The sequence below is a fragment of the Macaca thibetana genome, chromosome 10 (genome assembly GCF_024542745.1).
Source record: "Macaca thibetana thibetana isolate TM-01 chromosome 10, ASM2454274v1, whole genome shotgun sequence".
NCBI classification, from domain to species: Eukaryota; Metazoa; Chordata; class Mammalia; order Primates; family Cercopithecidae; genus Macaca; species Macaca thibetana.
This window is the reverse complement of record NC_065587.1, coordinates 12,554,792-12,568,876: the sequence shown is the minus strand read 5'-3', so window position 1 is coordinate 12,568,876 and position 14,085 is coordinate 12,554,792. Positions and strand designations below refer to the sequence as shown.

The 14,085-nt window shown below is 57.1% G+C and overlaps 2 protein-coding genes across 12 annotated transcripts in view; one reads left to right on the top strand and one right to left on the bottom strand.

Moving 5' to 3' along the window:
- CBY1 (chibby family member 1, beta catenin antagonist) overlaps positions 1–14,085 on the top strand; it is a 628,117-nt gene that overhangs the window by 282,509 nt on the left and 331,523 nt on the right. The window lies entirely within an intron of this gene.
- The window catches only part of CSNK1E (casein kinase 1 epsilon), a 34,100-nt gene that overhangs the window by 7,811 nt on the left and 12,204 nt on the right, over positions 1–14,085 (bottom strand). For 3 of the 8 annotated variants that reach the window (XM_050806276.1, XM_050806277.1, XM_050806275.1), the window contains exons 3-11: positions 11,172–11,282; positions 10,903–11,051; positions 8,723–8,951; positions 7,913–8,083; positions 6,826–6,974; positions 3,454–3,514; positions 2,412–2,604; positions 2,180–2,319; positions 1,340–1,404 (exon numbers count right to left, since the gene is read on the bottom strand). In XM_050806276.1, coding sequence (XP_050662233.1) covers positions 1,388–1,404; positions 2,180–2,319; positions 2,412–2,604; positions 3,454–3,514; positions 6,826–6,974; positions 7,913–8,083; positions 8,723–8,951; positions 10,903–11,051; positions 11,172–11,282 — 1,220 coding nt within the window. In that variant the 3' untranslated portion in view covers positions 1,340–1,387. Of the gene's footprint in view, positions 1–1,339; positions 1,405–2,179; positions 2,320–2,411; positions 2,605–3,453; positions 3,515–4,272; positions 6,043–6,139; positions 6,250–6,825; positions 6,975–7,912; positions 8,084–8,722; positions 8,952–10,902; positions 11,052–11,171; positions 11,283–14,085 lie in introns of those variants that run through there. The other 5 variants (XM_050806278.1, XM_050806279.1, XR_007729199.1 and 2 more) reach the window with 4 other exon arrangements.

Here is a 14,085-nt window from a genome sequence, read left to right as displayed (position 1 = left end):
TCTGGGCCTCCCAAAGTGCTGGGATTACAGGTGCGAGCCACTGCACCCGGCCCCCCGAACTCCTGTCTTCTCGTCCTTTGGTCTATCTCCCTCTGAACCCCAGAGCCTGGCTCAAGGCCCAGCACACTAGGAGATCCACCTTCATGTGACAGAAACGGATTATCTCCCTCCTCTGCCCTCCTGGTGAGCATCTCCCCACCCCACCCCACCCCACCCCCAAATATCTGTCCAGCCATGGACAGCCTGGTTCCTGGGCCTGAGATCTGAGGAAGGCCTGTCCTGTTCATGCCTCCTCTCTGTGTGGATGAACTCCTACAACACAGACGACACACAGATTGTCCCAGTGTGAAGTCGAGTCCCCTGACGTGTCGGACTACTGCTACTGCCTACAAATGGACACACGTTCCCCAGACAGCTAAGATTACACCCTCGACAAGCCCAAAGAGCCCCTGCCACCTCCCCTTTCCCAAGCCAGGTCCCAGAGTGGAGCGTTTCCATGCCCCGCTTCAAGGCTTCGTGCAGTCAGGGAAGAACCGGGAGGCTCACGCTGGCCTACTACAGAGGCCGAAAAAGGGCTCCCTTGCTTCCTCCACAGTCCTGTTGTGAGTCTTGTGCAGGAATTAACTTGCGTAACAGCCCAGAGGCTGAGACAGGGCTAATGCCGTGGGAGAGGTCAGAGTGTGAGCCCGTGGCCCCATCTCTGCTGGGAACCAACCTTCCAGAACGTTTTTTTCTTTTTCCTTTTTTTTTTTTTGTTGAGACAGAGTCTCGCTCTGTCGCCCAGGCTAGTGTGCAGTGGTGCAATCTCAGCTCGCTGCAAGCTCCGCCTCCCGGGTTCATGCCATTCTCCTGCCTCAGCCTCCTGAGTAGCTGGGACTACACACGCCCGCCACCACACCAGGCTAATTTTTTTGTTTTTTGTTTTTTGTTTTTTTTTTAGTAGAGACGGGGTGTTGGCCAGGATGGTCTCGATCTCCTGACCTTGTGATCCGCCCGCCTCGGCCTTCCAAAGTGCTGGGATTACAGGCATGAGCCACCGTGCCCGGCCTCCAGAATATGTTAAGGCAGAAGGAGACAGAGGGCTGGCCGAGGGCAGAAAAAGTTTTTCCAGCAGAAATTAATTCATGCGGGGTCAGGCCTGAGCAGAGAAACCGCTGGCCCTGAGCCAGGCAGGCTCCAAGGTTTTAAACTCCTTGACGCCCCTTAGAGTTCTGGGGCACCTGGTACCATCTGCCACTGCCACTGCGACCCACCCCTTACAACACATTAGTCTCTTTCTGGAGCCTGGGAGCTTCTAGGCCGGCTGGGCTGGTTGCATCTGCAGCAGTCATGGACTCACCTAAGCAAACACTGGTCCAATGGGGGCTCTCCTCACTTCCCGAGATGGTCAAATGGCACACTTGTCTTTTGAGGGAGGAAAGGGAGAGAGACGGAGGGACAAGCTTCAAGTCAAGTCCCTCAGCTGCTGGCGATGGAGATTTGGCAAGTCTCTCCCCGCTGAGGAGTTCTACCCCCACCCCCACCTCCATGCAGCCCCTCAAGCCGAGGGAAAGCCTGTGTGATTCCAGTGACTCTAAGATGCCCCTCTCTGTAGGTAAGAACATTGCCCCGGGAGGCAAACCTGCTACCTAAGTAAATGGCCAAGGAGGGTTCTCTCGCAGGACTCCCTCCTCGCCCACAGGCAGGAGGACGAGGGCAGGGCTCCCATCCACCTCTGCCAGGACACCTTCCCTGGGCAACTACAGATTCCCCCTTCCCAAGTGTCCCCATCCAAACATGGCCCCAAAGTGGACGGGACCTCACCGCCCCTACACCCCATGCTCTTGCCAATGCTCACGGGGGTTCCTGGGCGCCCCCTGATGTCAGGGAGCAGGAACACCTCATCTCTGAGCCCCTGCTGCCCACCCCAGCTGGGCCGCTGGCAGTGAAGGCTAGAGCCCAGCCGTGACACTTGTCAGGGAATGTTACTGCCCTGAGCCTTGGTGAATGACTTTACTCAAGAGGGCTCATTAGACCTCAGAGGATTAAATGAGGCCAAGTCCCGGCTCAACAGAAGGGGTTCACTCTGAGGCAAGCAGCGTCGACGGGGAGGGAAGAACAGAGCCAAGGCCTGACCTCACACTGGGGGGTCTCTAGCTCAGTTGTGAGGCCCAGAGGGACTGGCAGGGGGGCAGCTCACCTGTGAGGCTGGGATCCGGGACACCTCTTGCCGCCCAGTGAGGTCTGAGGAGGAGACGTTGGCGGGCGCGCCCCTGTGCAGCCTCATACTCACCTTCCTCTCCCGGTCGACCCGTGAGATCGCTCTGGGAGAAGTATTGCCTGGAGAAAGAGGCATGGAGAGCCACCCTCAGAGTGGGCACAGAGTCCCCCACCCACCCTGAGCCCAGCCCACTGCCTGAGTCCCTGCTCACCAGCTGGCTGGATGCGGGAGGCTGGCGTGGAAGCCACGGGCTCGGCGGCACTGCGGAGCCGGTTGGCAGTGGCCCCCGTGGGTGGGCCAGGGGGCAGGGCTCGGGTCGCGGACCCCCGTAGCTGCCCCATCCTCTCCTCGCGCTCGTGTTCTCGCCGCTCCCGGTCCACGTCCTCGGGGTTCCGGGCTGCACCCTGCAGGGATGCAAGAAAAGACACCGGTCAGCCCCAGAGGCCAGGGTGTTCTGGGCCCAGCAGCCCTGCGGGGCACAGCAGGGGAGGGAGGCCGGGTAGGTATCTCAGAAACCCTCCGCTCCAGCCTCCCCTACAAGCGCGGGAAGCCATGACCCCCAATCACACAGCACAGAGACACGAAGCCACACAACCACCGAAGGAAGGAGAAAGCAGGAGTCTGGGGGCAGAGGGAGGCCAGTCTGCCCTGCTCTCCTGGGATGGAGCCAGAGCCAGGACAACTAACGCCCCCAGGATGATCAAGAGCACCTCTTGGCCCTCCTGGCCTGGGGCTGGGCCTGCCCTGGCCCCCCTCGGTGTACCAAGAGCCCTTAACTACTCAAGGTTGCCAAATCGGGCAGGGAAGCTGTTTAGAGGCCTCTAGCAGATTGGCTAGGGGTGTCCAGAGTGGGAAAAGGACAGGCCCAGAGTCACAAAACTAGTGGAAGTGGGCCAGGACTCAGACCAGGTCTCCTGGTACGCAGCCAGGGTCTCTTTTCACCAGGGAGCTGTCCTGCCCCTGCTGGGACCTGGCAATGGCTTCTGGCAGGTGCCGTGGAGGCCACAGCCAGGAGGCCCAGGGAACCCATACACACACCGCCTGCCTTGGGATGGGCGCTCAAGGGGATCTGGAGAAGAAAATGGGGCCATGTGCCCCATGGAGGAAGAAGAGGCCCAGCAGGCACGGCTGGAGCAGAAGGGGTGCCCTAAGCCCCCAGGTGCCGGCTCTATAGCCACTGCTGCCCCTGTGCAGGAGGAAGTGAGAAGGGGCCAGAGAAGAGCGTGTGTGGGGGCAGCACCCAACTGCATTACCTAGTTCATCCCGGGGCCGTCCGCAGGGAAGGGCAGGGGGCTGGCAGGAAGGGGGCCGCATCTGTGGAGGAGAGAGCTGCGGGCTGAGTGGGGGGCCTGCTCATGGGCCACAGGGTGTGGTTCCTGCAACCCATGTCTCTCCCAGGAGACTAGCCAAGAGGTGGTGGTGGGCCCTGTCTTTAAGCAACTCCAGGAAGTAGCGGCTAAGACCAGAATGATCCCTGAATCTTAGTGAGGCACCAAGGCCCAGAGAGGCCTTGTGACCTGCCTGGGGTCGCACAGCTCAGGGCAGAGCCAGGGTCTGAACCCAGGCCTTTGCCACCTAGTCCCACCTGCTCTCTGTACCCCAAGAGGTCACTGTTCAGAGCCTTGCCTTAGAACACTCTAGAAGATGCATCTTCCCATCCTCCCACCCAGAAGCCTCTCAGGCAGGCCTGGGACCACCAAGGCTCTAACTCCTGACCTCTGGTTCTCACCCTGGGCTCCCATTCAGTTGCAGGCTGGGAAACAGTGACTCAGCCAGAGCCCCAGCAAAGCCTGGGGAGGACCACGAGCTGTGGCATCTCTGTGCTGAACCTTCTGCGGGCAGGGCCACATCAACCCTGCAAGGCAGGTCAATCTCATTTCCACGGTTGGGATGCAGAGGCTGAGTGACTCACTCCACGGTGTGGAGCCCTGCAGCCAGCAGCCAAGAGGAGCGCTGGAGCCCCTGCCCTTTGTGAGCCCAAAAGGCTCAGGCCATTGCCAGCCCGGAGGCAGGAAGTGGGCGACTCTCCATGGTCCCATCCATCCCGCAGGACGCAAGAAACACACAGCAGGGAGCTCTCTTGGCCTTTATTGCCCACAGAAAATGCAAAAGATCAGCAAAGTCACACGAGCATCCACCTGTCATCATATGGACTTCTGTCCTTGGCTGTGTTGAATTCCTTCCCGGCCGGCTGACTGGACCTCGGAACACAGTGACTGTATGTGCTGCGAGTGGCTTCCAGGCTCCAGGGATCCACAGATCCCAGCACCCCGGTGCAGAGCACCACAGGGTGTCCTGTCTACTGTCGGGCTGGTATGGGAAGGGCCCGGCCTCAGGGTGAAAGTTCCCATCGCATGTTTTCCAGGTGCTTCTGCCAGAGGACTGCTGGAAGTGGTTCAGCTCACTACGGTGGCTGTGGCAATGAGTCAGTGATTGGCAAAGGATAAGGCTGTGGGCACCTCTGCCCAGCTTCTAACTTCAGGGCCCGACTCAAGAGGGACTCCAGGAAGGCGGTCAGAGCAGCAGCAGTGGATGGAGAGGTGCTCCTGGCCTGCTTGGAGAAGAGATCTTGCTGGCTAGACAGTCGTGCGAGACTCCGTAAGGGAGGCACCTAGAGCAGTGACGTCCACAGAACGTTCTGGATAAAGGAAATGGTCCCGTCTGCCTTGCTGGATGTGGTGGCCACTGGAGTGCAGGGGCGTGATCTCGGCTCACTCCAACCTCTGCCTCCTGGGTTCAAGCGATTCTCCTGCCTCAGCCTCTCCAGTAGCTGGGATTACAGGAACACACCACCATGCCCAGCTAATTTTTTGTTTTTAGTAGAAATGGGTTTCACCACATTGGCCAGGCTGGTCTTAAACTCCTGACCTCAAGTGATCCGCCCTCTTTGGCCTCCCAAAGTGCTGGGATTACAGGCATGAGCCATCATGCCTGGCTGACATTTCCAGTCTTGATTAACTTTAATTCATTAAAAACGTGTCGCATATAGCCAGTGGCTACCATCCTGGACAGTGTCAGTCTAGAGAATACAAAATCCATTTTTGGAGTTGTGCTGGGCTGGAGGGCCAAGCCCATCACGAACCAGACTTGGGACCGACTATCTTGATGAGAAAGTGCCCAGTGCCCAATGCCCTGTGGTGGAAAGAGCTGGTCCCAGGTGCTCAAAGCCATGGGCCCCATTTGGAGCCAGAAGGTCTAGGGTGAAATCAGAGAAGACGCCCCCTGCCCATATCCCATTTCCAGCCCTGCTGAAAAGGGCAACCAAGGCCTCTCCCTCTCTGCCTGACCTCTGTCTCACTCCTTACTGAACAAGAAACCCAGAGAGAAGAAAAGCCGACCAACGTGCTGACGTTGCCTTCCAGAACAGAGCCTTGGTCCTAATCATCTAGCAGGGCGGCTGAGGACCCTGCCATGAAAGAGGCACACCAGGATGAAGCAAGAGGAGGTGTTTAATGAGTTCAAGTTCAACAGAGGCCGCTGACGGGGTCTGGCCGTGAGTCTGTCCTGGGACCCGTTCCCACCAGGCCCCTTGTGGGCAGTGACCGCCATCCCTCCTTCAGGCTGTCCTGGCCCTCAGGTGGCTGGCTACTTCCCTAGGATCCCATGGCAGGGCCTTTTCCACCACGCCCTCCACTGTGCTGCTATCTCTTGGGAACAGGGGGTCATCCCATCCTCCCAAGAAACACTTCCTCAGGCCTGGCCCCGATGGGCTCAGGCACACCTGGCGACATCAGAAATGGGGCCCTGGAGTCCAGACCACAGGCCAGTAGTTTTGGGGCAGCTCCTCCACCTCCTCCATGGGCCTATCTGGGGGGCTCTGGGTGCCCAGGGGCGCCGGGCACCTGGAAGGGACAAAAAGAGCACAGCCGAGGCTCAGCCTCTTGCGCTCGCTGATCAAGTGGCAAATTTTGGAAAAGCCAGGCCTCAGAGGATCCTTACCAGTAGGTGGGTGAGTACGTGGGCCCGGCACAGGGACAGGGGCGGGGACAGAACGGTCCCTTCGCTGTCACAGGGCTGTCATGGGGCTGAGCCTGGCTAGAGGAAGCCCCCTTTTCCAGAAGAGATGTGAAACAAGACATATAATTTCACAGATTCCAGAGCCCTGGGCACGGCCGACCAATGCTGCTCCCCACTCAACCCCACCCCCGGGCCTCTTAAAAGAGAGAAACAGAACTGCCTAGCCAGACCCAGGGTCCCATGACCAAGAAGAAAGAAAGCACCATGACTGGGTCCAGGCTGGCCAGAGGGGCCACAGTGCAGGTAGCCGCCTGGGATGTGCAGAATAGGAGCAGGACGGTGTAGGCAGCGATCAGGGCGGCGGGGGACACCGCCAGCACCACCCACGCCCTGCCGCGGGCACCCAAGAGGGACCCCAGGTGAAGCCAGGTCCTTCTTGTTTCAGCAGGAGGCAGCGCCCTGCCTGGGCCCTGCTGCCCACGGCGGCACAAGCTGTCAGCACGGATGAGGCAGGAGGGCTCCAGGACCCCAGTGAGGTCAACCACACTGTCCAGCTCATACCTCCCGTCTGTCGGGAGCCCCACCCACCACTGGCTCACTCTGGCCCTCTGAGTCAGGGCCTTCCCCATCCAGTCCCCTAAGCCCGCCTTGGCCTCCAGGTGACTCACGAATTTCAGCATGTTCCAGTCGAAGACGTAGTCATAGGAGAAGCCCTGCCGGTGGAAGAGGTTGCGGAAGAGCTGACGTAGGTAAGAGTAGTCGGGCTTGTCGTCAAACCGCAGGGAGCGGCAGAAGTTGAGGTATGTTGAGAATTCGGCTGAGGAGGGGTTGCAGGGGACAGAGAAGGCAACCGTGAGGCCCACGCTCCCAGATCCCCTGCAGCCAGCACTGTCCTAGCCACCCACTGCCCCACAGATACTTCCAATCTAAGAGAGGCAAGAAAAGGAGGCAACAGAACCACGGCCTTCCCTGGCCTGCCTGTGAGCAGAGCCTCTGCCACTTTCAGAGCAAGGGAAGACCTGTGAACTGTGGCCAGGAGCTTCTGCCAGGTAGCCGGTTCCAGGAGCCATGCCCACAGCTCTTCCGCTGCCCTCACCAAGCACCCGGGGGCCTGCAGATCAATTGCTGCCATAAACTCAAAGGACTCAAGAGCCTGACGGACCTTCCAACACAACCTAAACAAGAGGAGAAAAACTTCCATTTCCTCCTCAAAAAACTGGGGACAGGGCCCTTGGGAGATGAGGCAGGAATGTGGGCTGGGGAGCAACAGGTGTAACAGCCAGGCCAGGGAAACTGGGCCTTCTGGCTGTGCCAAGGGGTGGCAAAGAGCCAGGGGTTACTGCTCAGGTGCCAAGGGCTGTGGGGCAGCCCAGTATGGGCTTTGTTGTTGTTGTTGTTGTTGTTTTTGAGACATCTCGCTATCATCCAGGCTGGAGTGCAATGGAGCAATCTCGGCTCACAGCAACCTCCACCTCCCAGGTTCAGGCAATTCTCCTTCCTCAGCCTCCTGAGTAGCTGGGATTACAAGTGGCGCTAATTTTTGTATTTTTAGTAGAGATGGGATTTCACCATGTTGGTCAGGCTGGTCTCAAACTCCTGACCTCGTGATCTGCCTGCCTCAGCCTCCCAAAGTGCTGGGAATGCAGGCATAAGCCACTGCGCCTGGCCCTAGTGTGGGCTTTGTATGGCCTCACCTTTCCCTTAGACAGTGCCTCAGGGACCCCCAGGCATGTCCCCTCCCACTGGGCTACTCACAGGGATAGCCTTTGCAGAGGACCTCAATGGGTGTTGACATCTTCTTCTCGCTGATCCGCTCATACTTCTGGCGCTTGGTGGCTGCTTTGAGTCCCTGCCAGGGCAGGGAGCCCAGGTTGAAGTACATGAGCACGTAGCCCAGGCTCTCCAGGTCATCTCGACGGCTTTGCTCTGCACAGAGAGTCAAACACTAGGTGAGGGACAGGGGTTCACTCAGGCCCCTAAGTCATCCTCTGGGTCATGCTCCTCACCATGCAAACCAGGACCCTCCTGCTCCCCCCATCAGATGTTGCTCACTGCACACATTTTAAACAGGCACTGCTATTATCTTCCTCCTACAGAGAAGAAGCCTAAGGCAGGGCCGTCTCAACTTAATTTGGGCCTAGTTTTTCCAGCTCAGGCACTTAATCATTCAATGACCATGACAGGGCACCTACTGCCCCCTTGCCTGGCCCACTCCGTGGAGAGGTCACAAGCTTCAGCATCAGACAGGGCCGGGGTCAAATCCAGCTTTGGCATCCGCTAAGCTGCATGACCTTAAGCAACCCGTGTTAAACCTCTGAGCCTGTATTTCCCAGCCTGCACCAACAGGGCAGAGGAGGAAGCAGGGCCAGCTTGGCTTACAAAGGGGAAGACCCAACTGTGCAAGGACAGGGATTAAGTCCGAGCTTGGGGGCAGATGGGGTGGGGACTTTCTCACTAGAAAAGAGCCTGGGGGCCTCCATCAAGGCAGAGGGTGAGAGGGCTCCAGAGAGCCAGGCCCTAGCCAGCGGCCCCAGGTGCACACTGCTCCAGGCCTGGCTCCCTCACCAATGCCCAGGTGCGTGTTGATGGAAGCGTAGCGAGCTGTGCCGGTCAGGTTCTTGTTTTCCCGGTAGGGAATGTGCTGGTGGGTGCGGGCGTCCCGGTACTTCTTGGCCAGGCCGAAGTCGATGATGTAGACCAGGTTGCCCTTCTTCCCCAGCCCCATGAGGAAGTTGTCGGGCTTGACGTCCCGGTGGATGAAGTTCTTGGAGTGGATATACTCGATGCGGCTGATCTGGGGAGGAGGGGGCCATTTGTTCAACAGAGGGGCCCTCGCCCAGTGCTCTGGGCCAGGCAGGGGCTGGGGCCACAGAGGTAGAAAACGCACACATGGTCCCTGCCCTGGGAAGGGAGAAAGGTCTGCCTTCGACCATGAAGGATGATTAAGAGGCAGGCCAGAGAAGGCCTCCTGGAAAATGTGATATCAGGATGAACTCTGAAGGGGGAGTTCACCAAGTTGGTTGTGAGACAAAGAGAGTACTGCAGGAAAGCTGATCCAGAAATGAAGAGTCTGCTAGAAAGGCAACTGGTTCCCCATGGAAGGCTTGCCTGCCCGGCCCCACACTCACAGGACTCAGGGAGCCAGAGAGGCAACAGATGTGGGGGAGGGGCAGGGAGGGAGCACGGGGCAGCCTAAACCAGGCAGAGGTGACAGAGGCAGAGCACAAAAGACAGGGCTTCCGAAGGATGCCAAACTCAGACAGGCACATGGCCCTCTTTTCTTTGATTTTTTATTTTTATTTTTTAAGATGGAGTCTTGGTCTGTTGCACAGGCTGGAATGCAGTGGCAAAATCTCGGCTCACTGCAACCTCTGCCTCCAGGATTCAAGTGATTCTCCTGCCTCAGCCTCCCGAGTAGCTGGGACTATAGGCGCGCACCACCACGCCCAGCTAATTTTTTGTATTTTTAGCAAAAACAGGGTTTCACCATGATGGTCAGACTGGTCTCAAACTCCTGACCTCAGGTGAGCCGCCCGCTTTGGCCTCCCGAAGTGCTGAGATTACAGACTTGAGCCACCTTCTCAGGCGAGTGTTTAAAACTCAAAGTAATATCCATGCACATGCCATGGCTTCTGGCTCTGGTCCCAGGTTCAGCACAGCTCAACATCTCCTGCACCTTTCTTGGGTTTCACACCACGAGGGGCTCTGGCAACCCTCTGCTCACACACCTTCAGCCTACGTCGCAGGACTTAATGCAGACCAAGACTAAAACCCCTGTACAAGATCTTCATGTTCCATTCCAAGTTCAAAATTCTACAGTTTCGTGTGTTCAAGAGGCTTTCCTCCCTATGCTGATGAAGGGCTTGGTACTTAACGGCCTGTTAGAAGGGTCTGGTTTGGCAAAGCGCTGAATGGCATCTCACCTAATCCACTCAATCCCTTCAACAACCGACAAACGAGAGACTCTCACATGAGGCCACTGAGGCTCAGAGGGGTTCGGCGTTCACCTACAGTCACTGGTCTGGAACAGGACCCAGGTCTGTGTGACCGACCGCAGGCTTTATAAATTACCCAGGGCAGACCAGACGCGGTGATCATGCCTGTAATCCCGTGTAATTCCCATCTTGGGAGGACAAGATGGGAAGACTGCTCGAGGCCAGGAGTTTGAGACCAACCTGGTCAACACAGTGAGACTCCCATCTCTATTTCTTATAATTAAACAATATTTTTGAAATAAATAAATAAAACTACCCCAGGCAGAGTTCCAGGCCCTACCCCAGGAACCTGACTTGGAATGTCTGGAGTTGGGCCTGAAATCCACATTTTAAATAAACACCTTGGCTGGGCGTGGTGGCTCACGCCTGTAATCCCAGCACTTGGGGAGGCCAAGATGGGTGGATCACTTGGTAAAACTCTGTCTTTACTAAAAATATAAAAATTAGCCCAGCGTGGTGGCAAGGCCTATCATCCCAGCTACTCATGAGACTGAAGCAGGAGAATTGCTTGAACCTGGGAAGTGGATGTTGCAATGAGCCAAGATCGCACCTCTGCGCTCCAGCCTGGGCGACACAGTGAGACTCTGCCTCAAAAAATAAATAAAATAAATAAACACCTAGAATTCTATAGCCAGTGGCCAAGGTCTCCTGGCGCAGGCCAGTCCTCTGGCATCCTCTGGGGGCAGGAGGCAGGGCTGGTATCCTGGGCCCACAGGCATCTGGCTGGGGATGGAGGGGACGGGGACTCACCATCTGGTCGGCCAGGAGCAGCACCGTCTTGAGGCTGAACTTGCGGGAACAGAAGTTGAACAGGTCCTCGAGGCTGGGCCCCAGCAGCTCCATGACCATCACGTTGTAGTCGCCCTCAGCTCCGCACCACTTGATGGAAGGGATCCCCACTGGGGGTCAAGCGGAGGGCCTCTGTCAGGGGTCAGAGGCAGCCAGCCACGCCCAGCCCGCCCTGCACTCATGGCCACCCACCCCCACCCGGCGCCCGCTGCCGCCCACCCTGCGCTCACCACCGCCCTGCATCATCTTGTAGAACTTGCTCTCAATGTGCAGCTGGGGGTGCTTCGTCTTCACACACTCCAGCTTGATGGCGACTTCCTCACCAGAGGCGATGTTGGCACCTGCCCGGGGTGGGGAGGCAAGGGACCAGGGTCACCCTCAAAGGCCAGGCAGTCCCAGGCACCCCACTAAGCATTTCTGAGATCTGGTGTGCGCTGGGCCCGGGGTCATCTGCCCTTGAGGAGCTCTTGGGGGAGGCTGGGAAGTGGGCAAAGGAGCCCAGGCAAAGGTTTCCTGCGGGGAAAGAAGGTCAGCGCTGCGAGGGACAGAGGTGACACATGAAAGCTACCAAGGGCCACAGGTTGGGGCAACAAGGAGGCCCGATGTGAGTGGGGCAAGGGGCAGGGATGCAAAAGGCTCACAGACCACCTAAGGGAGGGGACTGAGTCCTGGAGCTAATTCGGGCAGCGGTGTCTGTAGGTTTGAGGTGGTGGCACGTGCAGAGAAGGGGCCCAATGGGGCTGGGCTGCCGAACACACCAGAACAAGCCAGGACCACCCTGGCCTGCAGAATGAAGACGGGACAGCCACAGCAACCCCTCAATCAACGCTGGTGCCTTCAGAGGCAGCCCTGCACATTCTAATCCAGTGCCTCATTCAATTCTCACTCCCTAGTTGTAGAGATGAGAAAACTGAGACCCAGCTCAGGGTCACATGACCTGTAAATGGCGGCCTTGAGCGTCAACCCCGGCTCTGCTGGCCTCCAGCCTAGGTCAGAGGTCCTGCCTGCACCTCCGCCTCTCCCCCAGTGCACTCCTGGCTTCTTTTTTTTTTTTTTTTTTTTTTTTTTTTTTTTTTGAGACGGAGTCTCGCTCTGTCGCCCAGGCTGGAGTGCAGTGGCCGGATCTCAGCTCATTGCAAGCTCCGCCTCCTGGGTTTACGCCATTCTCCTGCCTCAGCCTCCCGAGTAGCTGGGACTACAGGCGCCCGCCACCTCGCCCGGCTAGTTTTTTGTATTTTTTTAGTAGAGACGGGGTTTCACCGTGTTAGCCAGGATGGTCTCGATCTCCTGACCTCGTGATCCGCCCGTCTCGGCCTCCCAAAGTGCTGGGATTACAGGCTTGAGCCACCGCGCCCGGCCTACTCCTGGCTTCTTAAGGGGCCCTACGAAAATACCCTCACACACACTAAGGTCCCGCTCTCTGCCTGGGCGCACAGCCCAACTCAAGAAGTCACAAGAAAGACCAAACCCAGGCCGGGCGCGGTGGCTCAAGCCTGTAATCCAAGCACTTTGGGAGGCCGAGACCGGCGGATCACGAGGTCAGGAGATCAAGACCATCCTGGCTAACCCAGTGAAACCCCGTCTCTACTAAAAAATACAAAAAACTAGCCGGGCGAGGCGGCGGGCGCCTGTAGTCCCAGCTACTCGGGAGGCTGAGGCAGGAGAATGGCGTGAACCCGGGAGGCGGAGCTTGCAGTGAGCTGAGATCCGGCCACTGCACTCCAGCCTGGGCGACAGACCGAGACTCCGTCTCAAAAAAAAAAAAAAAAAAAAAGAAAGACCAAACCCAAAGTGTACCTTGCCTCAGTTTCCCTAGCTGTATGGGGTGGATGAGATGTAGGGCTGGGACTAGGCTGGGTGACAGGGTGTCTCCTTCTTGGGGCCAGCAGGGAGCCCAGTAGCAGGAGTAGGACACTGTTGCACACAAACAGGCCAGAAAAACCCCTAAGGACACAGCTCCAGGAAGAGTTCAAGACAGGAGAAAAGCAGGACCTCACATCAGAGGAAAAGATGAGACTATTCAGTAATAATGCCCCTGGAACAACCGGCTGGCAATGTGACAAAAGACAACATGGCTCACACCACAACCAGGGGAAATCTCAAGTAGAGGAAATGTTTGCATGTAAGAAATAAAGGTGGGGGTGTGAGTTGGCACAGCCCCTGTGCACCTCTTGAGTGAAGCTGAACATAAACAAACGCTCGCCCAAGCAACCCCAGTCCTGACTGTACGTCCTTCAGAAACATGTGTGCACCAGGGGGACAGGACAAGGATGGACACAGGAACAAACAGCCCAAGTGCCTGGCAGCAGAAGAATGGGAACAGTGGTGCAGGCACCCGGGAATCCCAGGCAGCAGTGAAGAGGAAAGGATGCCTGCTTCACACAAGGACCCCAGTCCCAGGGGTGCACTCCTCACAGCAGCCAGAGGGTGGAAACAACGAACATCTGTCACAGACAAAGGGATGAACGGAATGCGGTGACTCCACGCGGTGGAATGTTATTCAGCAATAAAGAAGAATAAAGCACCGATACACACTATGACACAAGTGCACCCTGAAAACATTCTACCCGAGGCCAGGCATGGTGGCTCACGCCTGTAATCCCAGCACTTCAGGAGGCCGAGGCGGACGGATCACAAGGTCAGGAGATTGAGACCATCCTGGCTAACACAGTGAAACCCCGTCTCTACTAAAAACACAAAAAATTAGCCGGGCATGGTGGCGGGCACCTGTAGCCCCAGTTACTCGGGAGGCTGAGGCAGGAGAATGGCACGAATCCGGGAGGCGGAGCTTGCAGTGAGCTGGGATGGTGCCACTGCACTCCAGACTGGGGCGACAGAGCGAGACTCCGTCTCAACAAAAAAAAAAAAAAAAAAAAAAAAAAAAAGAAAGAAGAGTGTGAGCACAGCTCTACTTGTTTCCATACCAAAGCAGGCAACAAGACAATACAGACTTAAACATGAAAGAAAGGAAAAGATGAAATGTCAGACGGTGGCTCCCAGGGAGGGATACCTTATGCCATGCAGGTATTCTACATGTATTCTTTGTATCCACTCAACGTTTAATAGGAAATAACAATGAAATGTTAGAAGAAGGGAGAATTGCCTTATAGCCTTGGGGTTAGGCAAGGCTCTTATTTTTATCCC